This window comes from Vigna umbellata, chromosome 5, assembly GCF_029865625.1.
Source record: "Vigna umbellata cultivar VRB3 chromosome 5, Vumbellata_1.0, whole genome shotgun sequence".
In the NCBI taxonomy this organism is placed as follows: Eukaryota; Viridiplantae; Streptophyta; class Magnoliopsida; order Fabales; family Fabaceae; genus Vigna; species Vigna umbellata.
In genome coordinates this window covers 65,118,078-65,141,801 of record NC_142169.1, presented here as the reverse complement: position 1 = coordinate 65,141,801, position 23,724 = coordinate 65,118,078, and the positions used below count along the sequence as shown (strand labels likewise).

The 23,724-nt window shown below is 33.0% G+C and overlaps 2 protein-coding genes across 4 annotated transcripts; both read left to right on the top strand.

Annotated features, from left to right (window-relative positions):
- Window positions 1-202: 202 nt before the first annotated feature.
- Window positions 203-14,080, top strand: LOC124832845 (starch synthase 3, chloroplastic/amyloplastic-like). Of its 2 annotated transcripts, none has more exons than XM_047307167.2 (17): window positions 203-359; window positions 485-735; window positions 869-920; window positions 1,007-2,356; window positions 3,145-3,359; window positions 3,662-3,932; window positions 4,605-4,780; window positions 5,856-5,963; window positions 6,330-6,439; window positions 9,386-9,491; window positions 10,035-10,205; window positions 11,426-11,554; window positions 12,133-12,315; window positions 12,779-12,910; window positions 13,015-13,126; window positions 13,318-13,441; window positions 13,725-14,080. In XM_047307167.2, the coding sequence occupies exons 2-17, from the start codon at window positions 613-615 to the stop codon at window positions 13,858-13,860; spliced, it is 3,498 nt and encodes a 1,165-aa protein (XP_047163123.2). In that variant the 5' UTR covers window positions 203-359; window positions 485-612; the 3' UTR covers window positions 13,861-14,080. The 2 variants fall into 2 exon arrangements, with proteins under 2 accessions (XP_047163123.2, XP_087972683.1); XM_088116557.1 differs by having other exon boundaries at window positions 241-355.
- Window positions 14,081-16,723: 2,643 nt separating this feature from the next.
- On the top strand, window positions 16,724-18,155 carry LOC124832862 (protein S40-6-like). 2 transcript variants are annotated; one of them, XM_088116559.1, is made up of 2 exons: window positions 16,724-16,943; window positions 17,147-18,153. In XM_088116559.1, exons 1-2 carry the CDS (start codon window positions 16,856-16,858, stop codon window positions 17,611-17,613), a joined length of 555 nt encoding a protein of 184 aa, XP_087972685.1. In that variant the 5' UTR covers window positions 16,724-16,855; the 3' UTR covers window positions 17,614-18,153. The 2 variants fall into 2 exon arrangements, with proteins under 2 accessions (XP_087972685.1, XP_087972684.1); XM_088116558.1 differs by lacking the exon at window positions 16,724-16,943 and having other exon boundaries at window positions 16,993-17,697; window positions 17,815-18,155.
- The last annotated feature ends 5,569 nt before the right edge of the window (window positions 18,156-23,724 follow it).

The window sequence follows — 23,724 nt, the reverse complement described above, 5'->3', positions numbered from 1 at the left end:
TAGTCGAAACAAAATTAGACTAAGACACACAAATTAAATAATCTCTGGAAGCATAAGTATTTTTTGAGTTGGCAGTGTTTGATAGTTAACGTAGATGACAAAAGAAATGGAACACTGGACACCAACATTCGACATTACAATAACCACTCAAATATAAGTGAATTTGCACCGTTGGATGAATTATCGAACTGTGGTTACTTCCATGAACGAATTAATGTAAACTCTCGGAGCAAAAATAGCAAGAAATGGTATAAAAAAATCACAAATAGCGCACACACACCACAGCCCACCACTTGACTGTCATATGTGTGGCTCAAACTCCGATAATTGACACTATCGCCGAACTACTGCAAGTGCATGTATCATCCTCCTCCTCATCGTCATCTCATTTTCATTCTTTATGTTTTCGTAATTTGATTTTCGTTTTGTATGCAGTACACTAATATTTTATTTTGTTTTGCTTTTTTTATGATTTGGCGCACAGATTCATGGGCATGTTGATTGATTTTGGGTCATTGGATTATTAGCACAGTACATTGATCAAATGCTCGCACCACAGCGCGTATAAAAGAGGAACAAAGAACGAAACTTTGTTGTTGGAAGTGAGTGGTTATGGAGATGTCTTTGCAACTAAACTGCAAAGCCGTGTTCCCCTACAGAAGCGGTTGTGTGAAGCTGAACTCGTTTCCTGGGGTGTTACCTCGTCGTTCTGTAACGTTTGAAAGTGGTTTCGTGGTAATTGCCAAGTCTTTTCATCTTACTCTTGTGTATGCTTTGTGTTTTCTTCCTTGTACCTTCTCTTTTTCTTAAATTGGATGATTATGGTGGTGAGTATTCGAGTTTGTGTATTTTTTCTTTTGGGTTTCAGTGTTCCCCGTGCAAAGCAGGTTGGGGTGTTTCTTTCGTCAGTGCCAGTGCAGGTTTTTTATTTATCTTATTTTCTTTTTGTTGTTTTAGGATTAAGAATTTATGAGTATATTTTTCTATTAATTTTATGGTTTGGTAGATTTTCCTCGGAGGAGGCAACAGAAGAAGGTGGCAGTTACAAGGCCCAAAGGCACTGCTGCAAAGGGTTTTGTCCCAAGCAAAAGGAATGCAAGATTGAAGAAGGGAGATTCATTAACTCCTGTGGTCAGCGAGGTTTCAGGGGGCGATAAGAAACAAACAGTTGATGTGAATATTGACGATGATAAAGAAGGGGGGGTTGAATTTTCAGAAGACGAGAGGTTTGAGGTTATAGATAGAACTGATGAAATTGTTGGGGATGTGGGGGAATTATTGTTGTTAGATGAGACCGTGGATGTTATTGAGAGCAGTCAAGCCAACATTTCTATGACTGATGAGGATGTTGAGGTTCTCGGGTTAAAGGAGGATATTCCTTACGATGGAGGTGTTGGAATTGTTCAAGATTCAGGAGAAGGGTTTTTGGATCATGCCGAAATTGATGAAAGTGTTAAAGATACAGATACTGATACCCTTGGTGAAATAACTGAGGAAGCTGTTGAGGAATCAAGCACTGCTGATGATGATAGAATAAAGGAGGAAGCTTCTCGGCTGTTGAATTTGGAGTTGGAAGAAAATCAGCGCCAGCAGGAGATAGAGAGCATAGCAGAGGAAAAAGTTTCTCAAGGGACCAAGCTGTTTGTGTATCCTCCTGTTGTTAAACCTGATCAACATATAGAAGTGTTCCTTAATAAGAGCCTTTCAGCACTAAGTGATGAACCACACATTCTAATAATGGGGGCATTCAATGATTGGAAGTGGAAATCTTTTTCCGTTAGGTTGAATAAGACACGTCTCAATGGAGATTGGTGGTCTTGCCAATTATACGTGCCAAGAGAGGCCTACCAGGTAGATTTGGTGTTCTTCAACGGAGAAAATGTCTATGACAATAATGACCAAAAAGACTTCCGCATACCCATTGAGGGAGGAATGGATGCATTAGCATTTGAAAATTTCTTACTTGAGGAGAAACGTAAAGAATTAGAAGAACTTGCTAGGGTGCAAGCTGAAAGGGAAAGACAAGCTGAAGAGCAAAGGCGAATTGAGGCAGACAGAGCTGCAAAGGAAGAGGACAGGTCACGGGCGAGGGTGGAAGTTCAAAGAATGCGAGAAACATTACCACAATTGTTGAAAAATGCTGTAAAATCAATTGATAATGTTTGGTATATTGAACCTAGCGAATTTAAAGACAACGACTTGATCAGATTATATTATAACAGAAGCTCAGGTCCTCTTGCACATGCTAATGAAATATGGATTCATGGTGGGCACAATAATTGGAAGTATGGATTATCAATCATTGAAAGGTTTATCAAATCTGTTTTAAAAGGAGATGACTGGTGGTATGCCGATGGTATGCTCTTTTACATATCTATGCTTTGTGTTTGAAGTTTGATGGTATGCTCTTTTACATATCTATGCTTTGTCTTTGAAGTTTTTTCATTTCCTTGAAATTAATCTTTTACTAGACATTACAAAAGGTGACGAATAGAAAAAGAATGTGCTATTATGGGACTGCACGGAGTTGGAGTTTTGCATCTCTCTAGTTATAATGGCCACATGTTTTCCGAATGAAGGAGGACTTGTGCCGTATATATATTGTGGTATATGGTGATTCATTGGGTGAATGGTGTGACTTTGCAGATAAGATTCAGACAGATGATTCTTAAGTGCCTTTTGTATCCTCAAGAAAAACCATAATGAAGTGAAATTTATTTATAGATTTGTCATGTCCATCACATGATTTATAGAAGAAAAGGTTGCATATTTAAGGGACAGGGATATTTGTGTTTATGGCTATTATTTTGCATAAAATCTTTGATGAGAATTTTGAATCTTGAACATTTTAAGTTATACAACCAATTTTGAGTTCTATGATTTTTACTATATCTAACATTTGGCTGAAATTTCATAGATTGATAGAAAGAAAGAGGCAGAGAGAGATGAATTTCTTTCATGAAGCATTAGATGTTTAGTCCTAGAATTTAGACATCAACTCTTTAAATTATATAGGTCAAGGACTGTATGATGGTCAGCAAAGGAATTCTGGTTCAGAAGATGGATAAAAACTTGATATTATTTTTAGGATTAGTTTGAAGAATGCAACACATTTTATTGATCAATTAATTATATTTTATGCAGTTGTTGTCCCTGACCAAGCTCTGGTCCTGGATTGGGTCTTTGCTGATGGCCCACCTCAGAAGGCAGGTGTGTATGATAACAATCATAAACAAGATTTCCACGCCATTGTCCCTACAGTTACACTTGATGAACAGTATTGGGTTGAAGAAGAGCAACTGATATATCGAAAGCTTCAGGAGGAGAGGAGGTTAAGAGAGGAAGCTATACGTGCCAAGGTTAGTTCTGGCACTGGGTGACATTAAGTCGTGGTCTAAGATGCTTCAATTGTAAAAATAAGCTTTCCAGTTGTCTGTTCTTTCTTGTAACACTTGTTGTAAATATATACATAACAAACAAGTATAGTATATTTATATAATCAAATTTTGGGTATGGAGGATAAGTTCACCTTTTGCTCAGAGTGTAGCTCTAGATTGATCCCTATAACTGTTTGCCTGTGTAAGAAAGCATTTTTTTTCTTCTTTTAACTGATATTTAAACTAATACTTATGTTGTTGATTGTTCTTATCCCTTTTTGCAGGCCGAGAAAACAGCACAAATGAAAGCCGAAACAAAGGAAAGAACTTTGAAAAGATTTTTGCTTTCTCAAAAGCATATTGTATTCACGGACCCACTTGATGTTCAAGCAGGGAGTACAGTGACAGTATTTTATAACCCCTCCAACACAAATCTAAATGGAAAGCCTGAGGTTTGGTTTAGAGGTTCATTTAATCGTTGGACTCACTGTAATGGTCCATTGCCTCCTCAGAGAATGTTACCTGCAGAGAATGGTACTCATGTCAAAGCCTCTGGTGAGTCTCTCCCATAGTTTACATTTGAAAGATGATTAGAGTCTAGACCATATTATTCCAGCAATTAGTAATATAAAGGATTTTAAAGGATGTTATTTACGAAATATGATTTTCCCTCCAAATACCACACTTTTGGTGCTACAGCATATATGATATGCAATTCAAGTTAGCAGATTGCTTGTCTTTTATATTAAGTGCATTGTTCTGCTATCAATCTGTGTTCACGGATACTACTACTTGAACAACACTACAAGACACAAGGAGAGGCACCAGTTTTCCTGTGCCAGTGGATTCAATTACATATGGATTTGTGCAGGAAAAAAATTCAATATGCTACTGCATATATCAGAGATAAATATAAGGATGCAGATATTTTTGTATTAAAAATTAGTCTTTTTATGCACCATTTGTGTGTCATAAGATGTGGGATGGCCTTGATCGGTCATAAATTTTATAAAGAAGGCTGCTAGGATCTTCTAATGTGTAATTTATGGTTTGTGTTCGGATTCAATGTCCATGGATCTTGTGTCATAATAGATTTTCAAGATGGAGAATTTCATTATAGTTTTGTAAAGTTGGTGTTATGCAAATTCATCAAGGGTATAATCACATTGTTCTCTCTAGGGAAAAAGACATTGGCCCTGAAAAAGTTAAATGATTGTGTTTCTGCAGTTAAGGTTCCACTGGATGCATACATGATGGACTTTGTATTATCTGAGAGCGAACACGGTGGAGTTTTTGATAACAAATTTGGAATGGATTATCACATTCCAGTTTTTGGAGGTATTGTAAAGGAACCACCTTTGCATATAATCCATATTGCTGTGGAAATGGCCCCAATTGCAAAAGTGAGCTAACTTATTCTGTGTATCTTATCTTAAATTTATGGACATGTCTCCGCAGACTCTTTTATTTCCAGGCTGGAAGATTTCAGGAAATTACAGTGAAGGAATTTTACTTTGTCATTAGTTATGGTGTGGCCAGAATGACCTCTTTCGTGTTGAATTTTCACATGACTTTGTCTAATAGAAACTTCGTAATATTTCAACCCTTATTAATATTTGTGAAATTTTATGAAGAGATAGACATAATTTCCACATGATAAGTGTGAAAATTCAACACTATAGGATCCATTCCCAACATGGTAACAGTTACTTTTTTGGTGACGTTTTCATAAAAAAAAAAAAAAATTCCGTTGCAATTTCTTTATGCTTTCAATATTTTATGAAAGTTGGATTTGGAGGACTGGAAAATTTGCATACCCCTTTTCATGGGTAAAGGAAAAAAAAAATGGTTTAACTTTTCATTATCTGAACTATGGCAGGTTTAAGGGTAGCATTGAACATTCCTTAAATATATGGAATTTTAGAAATATTTCTTGAGCGAATACAGTAAAAAGTTATGATTAAGAACATTTATTTTTGGCATATACTGTAAAGCATTTATTAAGAACATTAGTGTTTGGCATTTGGTAGTTTTAATTGTTTTGGCAGTCAGAACTTTTCTCTGTGTGTTAGTCTTTCCACTTTTGTAATCTTTATCGTCTTAAGTGTCATTGGGGAAAGTCTTGTTAATAATCAAACTTCTCTGATTATGTTATTTTTTCATTTTGTATCTTTGTAGAATAAAGAAAGAGGATTGTAAAAATATCTCCCTAAGTGCATTATTTTATTAGTGATTGAAAAGAGAATTTTTGAACATCTTGAAAAAGGGTGTTTCTCCTCTTGATTAAAATGGGTTGCAGTAGGAGAAAATTCCCCGATGTAGCTAGGGTACATATGAAGGGTAACTGTTTCCATTAATCAGCTGTTGTTGCAAATTTTGTTCAGAAAAAAGATTGTTATTTATTACTATGTTATGCAGAGAACACTTGTGACTAAATTGAATCCATTTGTCTGTTTCTGATGTATTAATTTTTGGCAGGTTGGGGGCCTTGGTGATGTTGTTACTAGTCTATCCCGAGCTATTCAGGATTTAAATCACAACGTGGACATTATTCTTCCAAAGTATGACTGCTTGAACCTTAGCAATGTAAGTTTTTTTTCTCGACCTGTTGCTGTGGTACTTATTTTACATCTTGCATTGGATGTATAATGTCTATTTCAACTTGATTCAAAACTTTTATGTTCTTCCTTAAGTTCCTTTTGAATACAGCATGGTGTTATGATAATCGCTTCTAGAGTGATGTAGTTTGCTATTCAATATGAAACTGATTGATAATAGAGATGAGGGGGGGGGGACACAGATATTGTTTGGGTGCCTTCCTCTTCTTCACATTGAGCATTTGCATCAGTGGCTATCTTAGAAGACATGAATGTCTAGAAAAATGCATTTTTTGTGCTTTTGTATTTTAGCTATTGTTAATACTAGCTACTAAATGCGTAGCTTCTAATGTAGGTAAAGGACTTTGAATATCACAGGAACTATTTATGGGGAGGGACTGAAATAAAAGTATGGCGTGGAAATGTTGAAGGTCTCTCTGTCTATTTTCTGGAGCCTCAAAATGGGTAAATGCGTTGGTTCTCCAATCTGTTCACTAATGTGTGTCAATTAACAGTTCCTTACATTCAAGCCTTGTATTCTATTTTGGAAAATACATTTTTCATGTTAGATATATTATATCTTTTATCTTTTATTTAATTTGTTATTATTTCTCATTTGTATTTTGGGCTTAGCCCATATTTCTTCTATTATAAATAGAGAACCCTATGTGTGTATTTTACACAAGGGAGATTAATCCAAATATAGTTTTTCACTATATTCAACATGGTATCAGAGCAAGTTCTCTGATCCTCTTCTGGTGGTCTCTGCTGTCTGCCGGCGGCCGGCCACCATGGCCGCCGGCAGTCCCTAAAATCTCAGTGGGCAGTCCATTTTTTCTTCTTAAATCTCTGCCACAGTCAGCACCAGTCCAAACCTAGTGTGCCACTGCTGTCGCCGCCACTTTCCGCTGCCGTCGCTGCTAACTCCGGCCACCGTCGCCGCCACCGCCGGCTGCCGTCACAGTTTCGACCGGTGACCAGCGGATCTGAAGCGTCTCCTTGAGCGACGGCCAACCCCGTCGGAGTGATGACCAGACTCCTCACCACGCGCCTCCACGCGTCGCTTCTTCTCGGCCAGTCTCGGCCGCGTGTTCTGCACGCGCCGCCTTCTCGATGTCGGAGTTTCACTGCGTCACTGCAGATCGTCTCGCCGGAACTTCTTGAGTGTGTTTTGGTTCCTGTTTCTCCGTTTTGTTGGCTTGGGCTCATACCTAGGGTTTTCTCCCTCACGTTTTTGGAACCCTAAGTCCCTTTGATGTCCGCGCCGTTTGCCGCTGTCCAGGCGCCGTTTGCCGCTGTCCAGGCGCCGTTTGCCGCTGTCCAGGCGCCGTTTGCCGCTGTCCAGGCACCATATGCTTCCAACCACTGTAGGCCCCCATCACCTCGTCAGTTAGTGATGGCAGTCCCTGTAGTTTTGTCGCTTCCAGCCACTACAGGCCCCATCAGTCAGTGATGGCAATTTAGTCTCTATAGTTTTATAGCAGTCAATCGCCGCTGCAGTCGCTACCGCCGCTGCAGTCGCTACCGCCTCAGACAGACGCAACTGCGTCAGTTCTTCTTGGGCTCGAGTTTAGCCCGATCTTCTTGTGATACACTCCTAAGTATCAGGAGTTGTCCAACAAAGAATTTTGGACCTCCAACATGTCTTTGGATCTTTGATGCCTTTGTTTCAGCATTGATGCCTTTGTTTCAGCATTGTAGCTTAATATTTTGTTTTGCTTTAGTGGTCCAGCAATTGTGATATTCCACATTTCCGCCCTTCACACTAAGGGGGACTACGTTTCCAAGACACTGCAAGTCACATATATATGGGTGTAGTCCCTGCAGTTTTGTAGATTTCAGCTACTACTGTTGATCCCATCACCCAACCATCATTGATGAAGATTTAGTGTAGTCCCTGCAGTTTTGTAGCTCTTAGCTTTCAGCTACCACTGTTGATCCCGTCACTCATCCATCATTGATTGAGAATCAGTCCTTGCAGTTTGTCATTGTCCACCACTGCTCTCATTCATCCACTTTTGAAGTTGAAGTTTCACAAGCGGCTGTTAGTCCATCTATGTTTGTCTCACACTCTTGAAGATAAATCATCTAGTTCAACACTGAGTTCATCTATTCCAAGCTTAGTTCATACAATTTGTATGCTCCAGCTTGAGGGGGAGTGTTAGATATATTATATCTTTTATCTTTTAGTTAATTTATTATTATTTCTCATTTGTATTTTGGGCTTAGCCCATATTTCTTCTATTATAAATAGAGAACCCTATGTGTGTATTTTACACAAGGGAGATTAATCCAAATATAGTTTTTCACTATATTCAACATTTCACATCAACTTTCTCGGTTAGGAAAATATCTATGTTTAGATTGCAGGCAAAGTTTATGGTTTCTCTACTCATATAATTGAGCTTCTACGGTATTATAATCAAATTACTTGATGGGAATCTTCAAGGCTTTGGTTCTTTCCTTTTGTTCGGGGATAAAAGAAAAACAAAGGAGAAAAAGAAAGAATTCTTCAATTTTTTTTTTGAATTACAAACAAAGAACCTTGGGAGAAGATTCTCGTTCCACCTTCCCCTCTTCTACACTCTTCTCCTATTTAAACAAACTCCCTACACCTAATACATTAAATTTCCAATACTACTTTTTAAATTAACCACCTTTATTCTAACTCTCTGGACCCTATCAGTTGATTGATCATCACCGGAGGTGGCTGAGAGGTATCATAGTTTTAGGGATTAAGAAGTAAAGGTGGTGGTAGGGCACATGTAATCAACTTGCTGGCTAGGTTTTCAACATGTTTTTGAAGCGCTTAGTCACTTAGCACCAAACATGAGATCAAATTATTTCTGAGTAGCATGAAGATGGGTTGGCTAAAGTTTGAAATTTCCATCACACAGTTGTTAAACCCAAATTTGTACAATACTTGGATAAATTTGTACAATCCAAGTTTTTCTCTTTCAAATCTTAACCATAATTATATTTGAATGTCAACTGCAGGTTTATTTCTGTCAAAGTGTTTGAAGAATTCAAATTAAGGATTAGATAAAATCTGTCATCACTTCTTCAAGAGAACAGAAGATACTTTCTGTACCTTTAAAAAATAGTGTATATTATACGTAAAATAAGCCTTTGGACGTGACAGAAGCAAATCAAATTTGTGAAAGAAATTAGTTAATCTCTCCAGTTGTATATATTATGGAGTATATATATTCAACAGATTGAATTGATAGTTGTGAGCTGTATTATGTTTGACATTGGGGGCTATTTTCATTTTAATTATCTAAAAAGATATTTTTTCTTTTATTTTGGGTAACTTCATTTTTACTCTTTGCTGCAATTAAGCTGATTGGAAAACTTTCAAATGTTTCACAGATTGTATTGAGCTTTACATATCAATATTTTTTTGTGCAGGTTCTTTCAAGTTGGCTGTGTATATGGTCGTGGGAATGATGCAGAGAGATTTGGTTTCTTTTGTCATGCTGCTCTTGAGTTTCTACTCCAAAATGGATTTCATCCTGTAAGAAATTTTATACTAGTGACTAAACTGTTCATTTTATTTATTTTTTCATTAAAAGATGTCAATTTTTTAACTTCCAATTAACATTTCCTTTCCTGATGTAAGAGTGAATGAAGAACTATCTGTTATTCTTGGGATGTTGTGTGGTGACTGAATATTTTCTCATAACCCACCTGAACCGAGCAGTTTTTTTATGAGACTTGAGAGTGGTCAAAACTAGGACAGTGGCAAGATACTCTTGTCCCTACTTCTTTTTTAGGGTAAATGCAATTTGCATGAATTTGTGTCATCCCCCCACTTGACCTAAAAACATGATATGCCTGCATTTTGTAATTCCATGCATTTGTGTAATTATATCTAAGATTCCGATGCATAAAACAACAAAAAATATTATCAGCCACTTTGCAAGTGATCAGCTTTCCTATTTTGGGCTAGATATTTCTCTTTTAAATTTATTTAACATGCCATTTATGTAAAGCAAGTGATCTCGGGTTTAACAATGTCACCGAGGATGTATTTTAATTGGCTCTAGTAAATGGGCAGGATATCATTCACTGCCACGATTGGTCAAGCGCTCCGGTTGCATGGATATTTAAAGACAACTATGCTCATTATGGTCTTAGTAAAGCACGACTTGTCTTCACTATTCATAACCTTGAATTTGGAGCCCAATTCATTGGAAAAGCTATGCAATATGCTGACAAAGCTACAACTGTAAGTGTTATCTTAAATTTGTCAATTTCCCTAACTTTCACCCAATATTTGATAATTTTAGTAATCATTAACTAATTGTTCCAAACACCAAGTTGTCAGATTACATTTCTATAAAGCCTTTTGAGGCTTGGAGCATGGACAATGTACACACCATGCCTACCTTGTACTAAAATTTGCCACATCATGTTATCCCAAAAGTTTATTCTATAAAATTTTAATTTTTACCATATATATATATATATGTGTGTGTGTGTGTGTGTGTGTGTGTGTATGTATATATATATATAAGGGCAACAAGGTTTGAACTCAATACCACTTGGTTAAGAAACAGAGAACATAGATAGATACCATGTTGAGTGAACTCACTACCTCCCACACATACTATTTTTAACAAGTGTTTTTTATCTCTTTCCTAACATTAGTGACGACTCAAGATGATAATTTTAATTTAGGATAGCAATTAGTAAGTGACATTTTTCTAATTTTTTATTTTTTGTGCAATGTTTGAATTAATATTTAGTTAATAACTTGATAAATAATTTATGTAAAATGTATGTTTAAGTCAAAATTATAAGGATGGTATAAGGAGTTGCCTGGGAGTTTACTCAAATCCGGTGTAACATGAGGAAGAATGTAGGGATGAGTATTAAAATTATAAACCTACTTTGATACCCACAGGAGATTTTAGGAGTGAAATGAGTAGACACCTATTATTCCTAAACACTTCAATAATAAAAAAAGTGAAAGAAATTAAATAAAAAATGTATATTATTAATAATGCATGACTCATTTTTTGACCTTGACTCATAATACTTGACTATGGAGCTTTTGAATAAACTTACTTAGCCAGCTTTGAACTTGCGGACTATATTGCCTCAAATGGACTATGTTTTCCTCCGGGATCACGGAGAGGACCATGTGCTGACTCTTTTCTTTTTTTTTACAAAAAAAAAATAATCTTAGCTTATGCCAGATAGCTTTAATGGAGAGAAAAAGTTTTATTATCTTATGGAAGCAAAACAATTTGTAAATGTGCACTTACAAGGTAAATAATTTCCTGACAAGGATTTGATTGGCTCTCATCCGTTTAAATATTTCCCCATAATATAATTTTATATAACTGTGACATCAGATACAAATCTTGGAGTTTAAATTGAATAACAATTTGAAATCAAGAAGCTGGTTATGATTTTTACATCATGGTCATTCATATTTGGCAGGTCTCTCCCACATATTCAAGAGAGATTGCTGGTAATGCTGTAATTGCTCCTCATCTTCCCAAGTTCCATGGTATAATAAATGGAATCGATCCAGATATATGGGACCCATATAATGATAAATTCATTCCTGTAAGTAGACATATACACGGATCTTTTTATTCTTTTCTTACATGGGTCCTAGAATGGCATGTGGTTATCAAAGTTAGCCCCAACAATGTGGCTTCTTGTAAATGAAAACTAACTAAAGTTAGAAAGTTAAGCTAGAATAATTCTGATGATTTTTGTTTATCTTGATCTTTTACTTTGGATAATCGTATTGAATAACTCCATCCTATTTTGGTTCTTACTAGTGACTTCAAAATGATGCAACTGATTCTGTGAACATACTTACCTCATGTTTCTTATGTAACGTAGTGATTGTGAGTGTTTGGGATGAATCATCAATATGCACTTGGAATATTACTTATTACTCAACTGTTAAAGTTTCAACAGTACTCAACTGCATGCATTGCTCTGATAAGTTTAAGACAAGTTTTAAGTAGGACTTCTTAAATGAAAATGGACTGACGGATTCTTTTTATTCAGTGGAGTTCGTTAATGGCTACACTGATATCTTAAACTCAATTGATGCCTGTGCTTATTATATAGAAGCTATTTTATTTAGTTTACTAAGTCAATTATGACTATTTCTGATATCATTATTCCAGGTATCATACTCATCAGAAAACGTTGTTGAAGGAAAAAGAGCTTCTAAGGAAGCCTTGCAACAAAGGCTTGGTTTAAAAAGAGCTGATCTTCCTTTAGTAGGAATTATTACTCGACTGACTCATCAGAAAGGGATCCATCTCATCAAACATGCCATTTGGCGCACCCTAGAACGTGGTGGACAGGTATTCCTTTTTTCTGTTTCACAAAGGTGTACACCAGCAATGCCATAGTTGCCTTCATAATAGCAATATGGGATAATAAAGTTATATGCATTTTGACTGTTGTTTTTGTTATCATTACAAAATAATTTACCTGATAACTGATGCAGTATTAAATATTCTTTTATTAAGTTGTTGGATCTCAGTCGTCATCTCCCTTGGGTTAAAGATAGGTGGCCAGTTTTTGACCTCCACTTAGCAGTTTCAATTTTCAGTCGAATGATTTTGCAAAAGTAAACATCTAGGACGAATGATATCTTGAACTTGGATTTGACCCTTTACCTTTCTTGAATAAGTTTTATACTTCAAATAGGTGCTGTCAAAGTATGATGTTTAAATTTGTTATTAGATTTTCTTGTTCCATTTATAAATTGTTTACTAATGTTTCATTTAATTAGACAAGTCTTGACAGTAAAATGTTATGCAGGTTGTATTGCTTGGTTCGGCCCCAGATCCTCGTATCCAAAATGATTTTGTGAATTTGGCAAATCAATTGCATTCCTCTCATAATGATCGTGCTAGACTTTGCCTTGCATACGATGAGCCTCTTTCGCACTTGGTAACTTATGAAACTGATCCTTCGGTAGCATTTTATCCATTATTATATATACAGTCAAAAAATTATGGGACGCTACTGACTCTTCTAGATTTCTTTTGTTCTAGATATATGCTGGTGCTGATTTCATTCTTGTTCCTTCAATCTTTGAGCCATGTGGACTCACTCAACTAACTGCAATGAGATACGGTTCAATACCTGTTGTTCGAAAAACTGGAGGTCTGTACATGCTACATATTAATCTATCACATAATATTCATTTAAATGGTATGGCTAGTATACATACCCAAATAACACATCGACCATTTATCTCATGTATATTTATATATGAAATAGCTTTTTATCTTTTATTTCTTTTGTTCATTCAACTGTTTTGGTTCAGTTGACATTCATCTAAAATAACTTTGCAGGACTTTTTGATACCGTATTTGACGTTGATCACGATAAGGATAGAGCACAAGCACAGGGTCTTGAGACAAATGGATTTAATTTTGATGGAGCTGATGTTGGAGGTGTTGATTATGCTCTCAATAGGTGAATTTTTTGTCAAATGGTTATATCATGAAAAAATCAATTTGCCAATAAAGTACTCCCAGCTATATATGATGCTCTCAGTAGTAATGTCCCAATATTGTATGCTGAATTTCTTGCATTGGAATTTTCATTGGGAAAGAAGGGTTTAAAGTGGCTTTGACACGGACAGAGGAAACCAAAAGCATTTGGCATGTTTTTATTTTGAGTTGTTCTACGTTATTGCCACCCTCTTGTAAATGTTTCTTACAGCAAAGCAAAATTAACTTTGTGGTAACTTTTTCAGGGCAATAACAGCATGGTATGATGGCCGTGATTGGTTCAACAGTTTATGCAAAAGGGTGATGGAGCAAGACTGGTCTTGGAACCGGCCTGCTCTTGACTATTTGGAGCTTTACCATGCAGCACGCAAGATAGAATGAGATCTAAATGGAGAGAGGAAGTAAGATGCAAATTAAGATTCATTCCTTTTACACAGATTTAGTATAGTAATAAGCTTTTTAGTCTTAGAATAATTCGTTGCATATAGCAAATCTTAGTGAAAATAACAACTTCAAGGTGACATCTGTTTCTAGAGAAGACACTCAAAAGGTTCATTATTTTGTCGTCACGCAATAATAACATGTAATTTATATGGTTTTACATGTTTTTTAATAGCTAAGCTTGTGGAATGCAGAGCAGAATAAATTGGAATCTGCAAGTTTTTTTGTGCATTACATAGTTCAAAATAAATAATAGAAGAAAGAGCTTATGTCTGGATGGAACCAGCACATAACATTGATGATCATCTTTTATTTATTAAATTCTACTTAATATTGAGGTTGTCACATTACAATTCTGACAACATTTTTTAAAGTTAAAAGAACAATTTATGTGATTAAATATTATAGTAAAAGGTTATAAAAAATAATGTAAATGTACAAGGTAATAAAAAAATAAAAGTTCGGTGGTGAAATTTCCTGCTTATATTCAGAGGATATAGAAATAATTATACATAATAGTTCTAAGAGAATATTGTGTATCTATACTTATACAGGGATTTATCTTTTTGGTGTTTACTTTAAATTTTCAATTTTATCTTCTAAATGATTTTTTTAAATTAAAATAATTATTTTTTAATTTTATTCTTTAAATGATCTTTATTTAAATTTAATTATTTTCTTGATTTGACTGTCTTCTGAATTTAATAATTTTTAATTAAAAAATTATCTATAAAATAAATAAAAATTATGTACAATAAAATTATAATAATAATTTATTATTTTTATTATTATAAAAATATGTAAACACAATGCTATGAGCATCTGTTTTTATTTGTATATGGAAATTCTATTCTAATTATAAATGAAATTGTTAATTTTATATACAAATGATGATAATATTGCAACACGTTACAGTTGTATAACGTAAGCTTTGTAACTATTGAATTATACTTTCTTAACGTTTTTATATAGTAAATATAATATTTTTATGTGTGTCATTTACAATCCATCTGTGTCCAATTTATTGACATGCCTATGCCATTATCTCATTAAGATGTCTGCTAAGATGTCCTCATGAAGTTACACATATATAATGTTTATTTATTTTTATTTGTAAGAAACTATTATTTTTTTATATTTTTAATAAATAATGTTTATTTATTTTTACTTTCAATAAGTTGATTAAAATTTGAACAAACATTATAAAAATTAAAAAGAATTATAAATAATTTTTTTTTTTAAATTACAAAAGAAAGTATGATTTGTTAAAAGAAATACAAGAAATGATAACGATATAGCTTACTAAAAAAAGATATAAGTGCAATTTTATTGAATATATAAGAGGTATAAATGTTTACTTTAAAGTAAAAAAAAAATATCAATATCATTTCATATAACTTCAAGTAAATTTTCTATTATAATAATAAGTATTTTTAACATTTAAATATTTATCATGGTTATTGTGATCTTTTTTTATGCTCCACTTAAGTCTATTAATTTAACAAGTACCAAGTTATCATGGAAGTTGCTGATTGCCTTCTCTAATGTGGACATTAAAGCTACATAAGGAATGATACATCTGTAGAGGTCAGGAGCTCAGATTTAAAGGACGATTTTTCATTCTTTCAATCTTAACAAAAAAAAGTTTAATGTTGAGAGAAAAATTTAAGATTTTAATTAAAAATAAACCTAAATTTAAGATTTCAAAGGTATTAGTTATATGTTAAAATACAATGATAACATGGACAAACTTGTGGTTGATTAAATGTTTTGAATCAATAAATTAAAATATGTAACTTAAATTGTATTTATTTGGTTTTTTTATATTTAAATTTTCCCTTTTTATTCGTTTACTTGAAAAAGTCTTCGTTTAATTATTGTTCCTTTATAGTTTCGGATTAAAAAGGTATATATTCTCATTTAAAAAAACAAATGGAATCAGTAAAAAATCACAACATAACTTCAAAATACAAGGAATACTTTATTTGACTTGAAGAAAATGAATAACACTTCCTTGTGAAAAAAACTATTTATTTATAATTTTAAAATTTCTAATAAAATTAATTATTGTTCTTATGAGTATTATTGATACAAAAATCTTAATTTTTTCAGATAATTGATCTTTACCGAAAAAATTAACTATTCATTTCAACCTCTCTTTTTTTTAACCTTCTCTCCATCAATTACTTTATTCCACCTGACTATTGGAATCCAAAATCTTAATATGAAATCAGAGAATAAGTTAGTAAAAAGTCCAAAGTTTTTGAAAAAATTGAAAATGAACAAGTCTGGTAGGAAGTCTCTAGCATGGTTGAGATGGAGGGAGGTTCTGCATGTATTAATGAATGAATGAGCTTTGTTACAGAGTTGCGGATAAGGTTGAGGATTGTACGGTTACAGCCAATAGTCCCTTACCATATCTGCAAATCAAGATGCAGTTGCAGTTGCAGTTGCAGTTGCAGATGCAGCTTTTAGAAAAAGATAACAAAATAAAGGCAAAGGAGAGTTTTGTTAATTGAAAATGTTACCATGGAACTTCCCCAATCCCGCTGCCCTTTTGGACTCTTTCATTTAATCACCTAACTTTGATCATTTCCAGCTTAATTAATGATTTACTATTTTATTTATGTCAACTAATGGAATGGAGATTCATCCTCTTCTTTTCTGGACCAAACAATAATACACGTTTAAAGGTGTACATAAATATGTACACATAGATTTCTGCTTTTGTTGGCTTTTTCTGCCACACCATGTCTTCAAAAAAATAATAATGTACCATTCTCTGATTCTGGACTCGGATTTTCAAGGCTTCTTCCTTTGTACCTGTTGGTATTTAACATGGGTTAATCACATTTACCATTTGTAAGTTTTTCTTTTTTGAAAAGTTGTAGTTCCTTTTGGGGGTATATTGAAACAAAAGCAAGGTAGATTCCTGATGTTATTCCCTTACACCTTTCTGCCTTTTGATTCCCAAGACGAGAAAAAAGTTCATTTTATCTCATTAGAAGCCACAATACCTTTAGGTGGACAAGTCTCATCACTTATCCGTCTCTATATATACTGAAAAAGCTAACTTTCGCATCACTGCTCATTGCTCAATCTTCTTACACTCCTTTCTGCGTTTCACAATAAACATCTCATCCTTCTAGGGGTGCCACTGTGGCAGAGCTAACAACAATGGCAGATCTAGGTGTTTTTCTGAATCAAAGTTGTGCTGCTGGTGGAGGAGCAATGGGAAACAAAGATTTTGATGAAGATGTGTGGAGTGTGGACTGCGAGAAAGATGATTCTGCCCCAAATACCACAAGGGCATGCAAGGAATCTTGTGGTTCTTCTTCTGCATGGCGTTTACCTACTGCCACAAGAAAGATTCCAAGGGCTAGTTCCAACACCCCACCTTCTTCTGATGCTCCATTGTTGAAAGGTTCCTCAGAACCCATGGATATCCCTGACTGGTCTAAAATTTATGGGAAGAGTTGCAAGAAAGGGTCAAAGGATGATGGTTCATGCAGCAAAGGTGGTGATGATGAGGATGATGACATGGTGCCTCCACATGAATGGATTGCAAGAAAGCTTGCAAGAAGCCAGATTTCTTCTTTCTCTGTGTGTGAAGGGATGGGGAGGACTCTGAAAGGGAGAGATCTTAGCAAGGTGAGGAATGCTATTTTGGCCAAAACTGGCTTCATAGAGTAGTTCTTAGCGAAGTTGTCACCACAGTCTTCAATTTCAACCATGTCATGTCTCATCATATAAAAGCTTCAAATTTTGGTGTCATCAGTAAGTCTACCATCACCAAATCTTCTATTATTGTAAGATTAAGTTAGCATGCAATCGTTTTCTTTTTCTTTTGTTTTGATCATTCTCAGTATTAAATACTTTATTGGTACGGAATAGGGTGTCCTTTTCTGCAAGAGGAACTTGAAATGGAACCCTTTTACATGAAGCCAGAGCTGCCTTGTTTGTATCTGTTTTTTGTTCTAAAGTTTTCTGGGAAAGGAAGGATTTATAGGGAAAGCAAAAGAATGAGTGGAAGTGAGCAGTGGCAGCCTCTGAAAGTTTGTGTGGATTTTTAATGAGTTTTTGGTTTGAGGCTCGTGTGGGATGCACCTTATAAATGGAAGAGTTGTTATTTCTCATTGTTTATCGTTTCATTCCGGGATTCATAATTATATGTTTTAGACTGAACTATTCTAATGTGATAGTCTTTTCCAAGTAAAGTTCATACATTTTGAAATTCAGGAATCACAAAATGGACATTTAAAAATTCAGGAAAAGGGCACAGATTACATACCTTTTTCTATTATTTTAATTCTTTCAACCAATACATTATAGTGAGTTTTAAATTTCAAGTTAGGATACTTTTCAAACAAAGTTAAAAGTTGAAACAAAAACATGAATATATATTTCATTTTTGTCATGTATGTTTAAATTACCTTTCAAATTGGATAAAAAAAAAGACTTGTATCACACCACTTTCTGACTATAATGGATTAAATTGAAATTTAACTATGCTACTTTTGTCTGTTACTTTCGTCAAACCTGTTAGAACTAAAGTTCCAAATCGGTGGATTTTCTGATCTGGCAGTCCTCTAAACCTATATATTAGGACTATGGTAGTTCCCATTATATGATCCAATGCTTTTTCCTTGATATCATTATATGAATAATTTAGAACAAATTATAGTGAAATATGTTTGAAATTCTTTCAGTAGTTCTGCACTTCTTTTCAAGTTTCTGTTATTATTCTCTTTCTATATTTAAAGGAAATTTTTGTATTGCATTCTGTTTGGTAATTTTTTATGACATATTTATAGTTTTTTTATGTTTTATTTTAGCTGTAAATTAATATTTTGCTACATTTTTTACCCGAAAAAAATAGAAAATTGTTTTTTATTAACACAAATCCTTAAGATTTAGGGGTTATGTTTTGAAAATTTTATTTTAAAATGTAATTTTTCATTATCAACTCCATAAAAAAGATAAAATCAGTTCTAATTATTTTTTCTTTTATTTATTATAAAAACATTAAACTCATTTCAATTATTTTTTTCTCTCGGGACAAAACTAATTAGAGTGGAACAATTGTACCATGGGGCATAGAATATTATTAAATTTAAATTTTTTAATAACTGTAACTGAATAAAAATGAGTTATTTTTATAAAATCTAACTAATAAATCAATTATTTTGTATAGATTCTTCAACATAATCACCAAATCTCTGGACGTCCGGACTTAATTTCTCTCTCTTAGATTTTTTTATTACATTTTCTTAAACTTTGAAAAAAAGAAATATAATCTGTTTTCTTTTTTTTAAAACATCTCTTTCAACAACTTCTGATAAGAAACTAAATAAAAATATTGAATTAATTTTATTAATTTTCAAATAATAAATAATAAAATATAATTCTATTGTAAAGCAAAACATAATCTTCTTTTTCTAGTTTTGGTATTGACATATTTGTTAAGGATACATTTTTATTACTTTTAAATATATTTTTAAAATAAAAAATTATGCATTATGATTTTAAAATTATTAATAAAAAGTAGTCTCATATTTTTTTCATATATATATATATATATATATATATATATATATATATATATATATATATATATATATATTATCGAGGTGCTACACTAAGATATGTACATAGAGACAGACATTGAGTTGATCATTTTTAGAAATTCAGACATGGACATCATATTTGCTTGAGAAGAAGTTGATCATTGTTTAGATTTCTAAGCACAATAGCTACGGTGATTTATGACGATTTTAACAAACCAATACAAAGTGGCGTATGCTTTTTCTTGAGTGTGGGATTCTTATGGAAATATATACCTGAATCACACAATTTGAGTTGCATTTCAAACTTAAACAAGCATACATGATTGAGCTACATTGTCGTAACTGTTATAGTCTTCTAGGATACTCAAATCAGCAAGGTGACCACCCTAGGTTTCAACAAAGGGAAGTTATATCTAGATGCTCATTCTTCACTTAAAATAAAAACCCTCTTCACAGATTTTCATATGAGCCCTTTGCATTTAAGACATTCTATATTAGAATTAAAACATTTATATTTTAATGACATGTTATGTCTTTTTTATCAGTGGTTAGTTAGAATTAAAATCAATGAATTATGTTGCCCCTTCAAGCTAGTCACAAACTTACCCTTAATAGCACTAGTACCCTTGTTCGAACAAACACACACAAAGCGCTTTGCAAGAAACGGAACAAGTGTTTGAACACTTATATGTTTTCAATGAAAACACAAACATGCAGAAGCCTAATGCTTAGTCCTTTTGACATAACCTTCTAGTATTCAGAGGAATTTTGTTTTTTGGTACTGTACTGAAGGTTGCAAACCTTTTACAATGTTTGGTTGGGAATAATTTCATGATTTTCTGGTGACTTGAAAATTTTATGATATGGCTAAGTTTGGCAATATATTATACACCTTGAAGGTTCTGCTTTTCATCAGTCTAATACTTCTCGGAAAAACTCTTTTTGAGCCATTATTTGAGTATTTCTCCAATAGATTTGATGAATCTCTAAGGTTTATTTTCGTGACATTGCTTCTTGTAGGTTTCAATTATACAACATAACTTGCATTATCTTCATCTTTCCCTGTTTAGCTTTTCATATTGTTACCTCTCATGTTCTTGTTTCCTACATATTTAGACCCAATGACAAGACTTGTGCTTTTTAACATCACACAGACAGTTCAAGATGGAACCTTAGGCTAATTAATAATCTCTTCTTACACAATGAATCAAGCCAAACATAAAGAATCTTCATAGCACATTTAATCTCACTAATAGTACCAACCAAATTAGTTATAGTATTAATATAAATTATTCGTGGTTAGAAATATTATCACAGACATATAAAATGAGGATTTTCCTGTTAATATAATTTGTTATATTCAAAATAACATCATCACAAATCAAATCTCGAACTAATTGACAGAGAAAGTTTTAATTATTTAAACATATTATAAAACTCTCGTTACTCAACTTTATCCAATGATGTGTACATAGAAGAACACAATCTTTTTCCATAAGCTGATCATTATTGTTAGCTACTAAACTACTTATCCTAGAATTACACAAGATAAATTATAAAAAATACAATAAAAAAATAGAAAAAGGAAATATTTGGTTTTACTAATATAGTTTGAATTGGAAATTGGATGCAAGGAAGAGTGAGGGGATGAAGAGGGGATTGTAGTGTTGTTTGAATTAAGGGATGGATGAAAATATTTGAAAATGAAGTTTGTGATGAATGTGATAGATTTAAAAAATTATTTTAATTGATAAAAATAAATAATTACAAATTTATCTTTGTGTAAAAACTTGATATAAATTCAAATTTAAGTAGTGGAAGTTATATTAAAATGAAATTGAAATTCAAATATGACAAGTGAGGCTTAAAGTATGATTCAATTTTGACAAGTTTGCAATGACAAAAAATAATGTTTTTATGTGAAAGGAATATTATGATCAATGTCTCTTTGTACTCAATATTTTTTAAAATATTAATGAATCACGTTCTTCTGTTTATATTGTTGATTCATATGATGTGTGACATGCTAGATTAAGATATGTGAATTCTTCATATGTTATGAAATTACAAAGACTATGATTAATTAATATGCATCATAAACATAGTACTAAATATAATATATGTGTAGAATCTAAAATAACAAAGAAAACATGAAATTTTGTAGATCGTCAAAATGAACGGCCAGGATTAATTCATACTGATCTAGCTGATTTAAAACAAACTATGTCTAGAGACAGTAAAAAATACTTTATAACCTTTATAGATGATTATTCTAGATACACCAAAGTGTACTTAATCAAACATAAATATGAAGTCTTTGATGTGTTTTTAATCTATAAAGTAGAAGTAGAAAATTAACTAAATAAGAAAATTAAGAGGATTATATCATATAGAGTGGTGAATATATACTATTTAATGAATTTTGTGTTACAAAAGGATTTATCCACGAATGGAGTAGTCGAGAGAAAGAATAAAACTCTTAAGGGAATGAATGTCATGCTTATTAGTTCTAGTGCACCAGATAACCTTTGGAAAGAAGCATTACTTACTGCGTGCTTTTTACAAAATAGAATGCCTCATAAGAAAATGGGTAAAACTCCCTATGAGCTGTGGAAAGATTATAAACACAACCTTAAATATCTAAGAGTGTGAGGGTGCCTAACTAAAGTGATGTTATTCGATCCTAAGGAAAGGAAAATAGGATCTAAAACCGATCATATTGCATGTTTTATGTTGAACATAGTGTTGTCTATAGGTTTTTTGTTTTTAAAAGTGATATGCTTACAAGTAATTCTATAGTAGAGACGAAAAATGTGGAGTTTTTAGGTTTTTAAAGATGTGCTTCCCTTAAGGGTTAGTGAGACATCTAAATTGGTTGATAATAATAATAATGATGCCTCATTTAAGGATTTAAGAAGAAATAAAAGATAAAGTAAGGAAACTTCCTTTGGTAATGATTTTTATACCTATCTAATTGATAATGATCTAAGTAGCTTTGTAGAAGCTATTAATGCTCCTGATGCAAAACAATGAGATAAGGTCATTGGTACTGAAATTGAATCAATTCAGAAAAATAGTACTTGGACCTCAGTAGATTTGTCTATAGTAAAAAAACTCATTGGTTGTAAGTGGATCTTTAAGAAAAAATACCACCCTAATAGATCTATAAAGAAGTATATGGCAAGATTAGTAGCAAAAGACTTTACTCAAAAACCCAACATAGATATTTTTTACACCTTTGTCCCTGTGACTAGGATTTCCTCTATTCGAGTGGTTAGCCTTAACAGGTATCCATAAGCTAGTGATACACTAAATGAATTAAAATTGCTTTTTTTTAATGGTGATTTAGAGAAAAAAATTATATGACTCAACCTGAAGGGTGTATTGTACCTAATCAAAAGAATAAAGTATGCAAATTTTTTAAATCTTTGTATGGGTTGAAACCAGAACCAAAACAATGACATGAAAAACTTAATAATGTATTGCTTTATGATGGTCTTTCTCTTAATGATATTGATAAATGTGTGTACTCTAAATATGAAAATGGTGATTGTGTCATTATATGCTTATATGTGGATGACATGTTAATTTTTGGTACATGCAATGAGATTGTTACTAGAACTAAATTGTTTGTAAGATCAAATTTTGAAATGAAGACATGAGTGAAGCCAATGTAATTTTAGGTGTTAGAATCATAAGGATGAGAGATAATATATTATTATCCCAAGAACAATATATTGAGAAACTTCTTAAGTTTGAGTATTATGACTTTAAACCACTGAGTGTCCCTTATGATGCTAACTCTAATTTAATGAAAAATATAGGAGAATTTATCTCTCAACCTTAGTATGTCCAGATAATTAGGAGCTTGCTGCATTTAATGAGCTTTTCTAGACCTGATATTGCTTATGTAGTATGTAGACTGAGTAGGCACACTCAATGTCTAAATCAGAAACATTGGGATGCACTTACAACGCTTATGAGATACTTAAGAGGTTTAATGGATTATGTCATTAAATATAATGGATTTCCTATTGTACTAGAATGGTACAAAGATGCTAACTAAATCTTTGATTTAAATGAGACAAAATCCACTAAAGGATATGTATTCACAATTGGGGGTTGTGCGATTACATGGAGATCAACTAGACAAACAATTATTGCACCATCAGTAATGAGGCTGAGTGGTTAAAAAACTTCTTAGCGAACATTTCATTAAGAATGAAACCAACCTCAT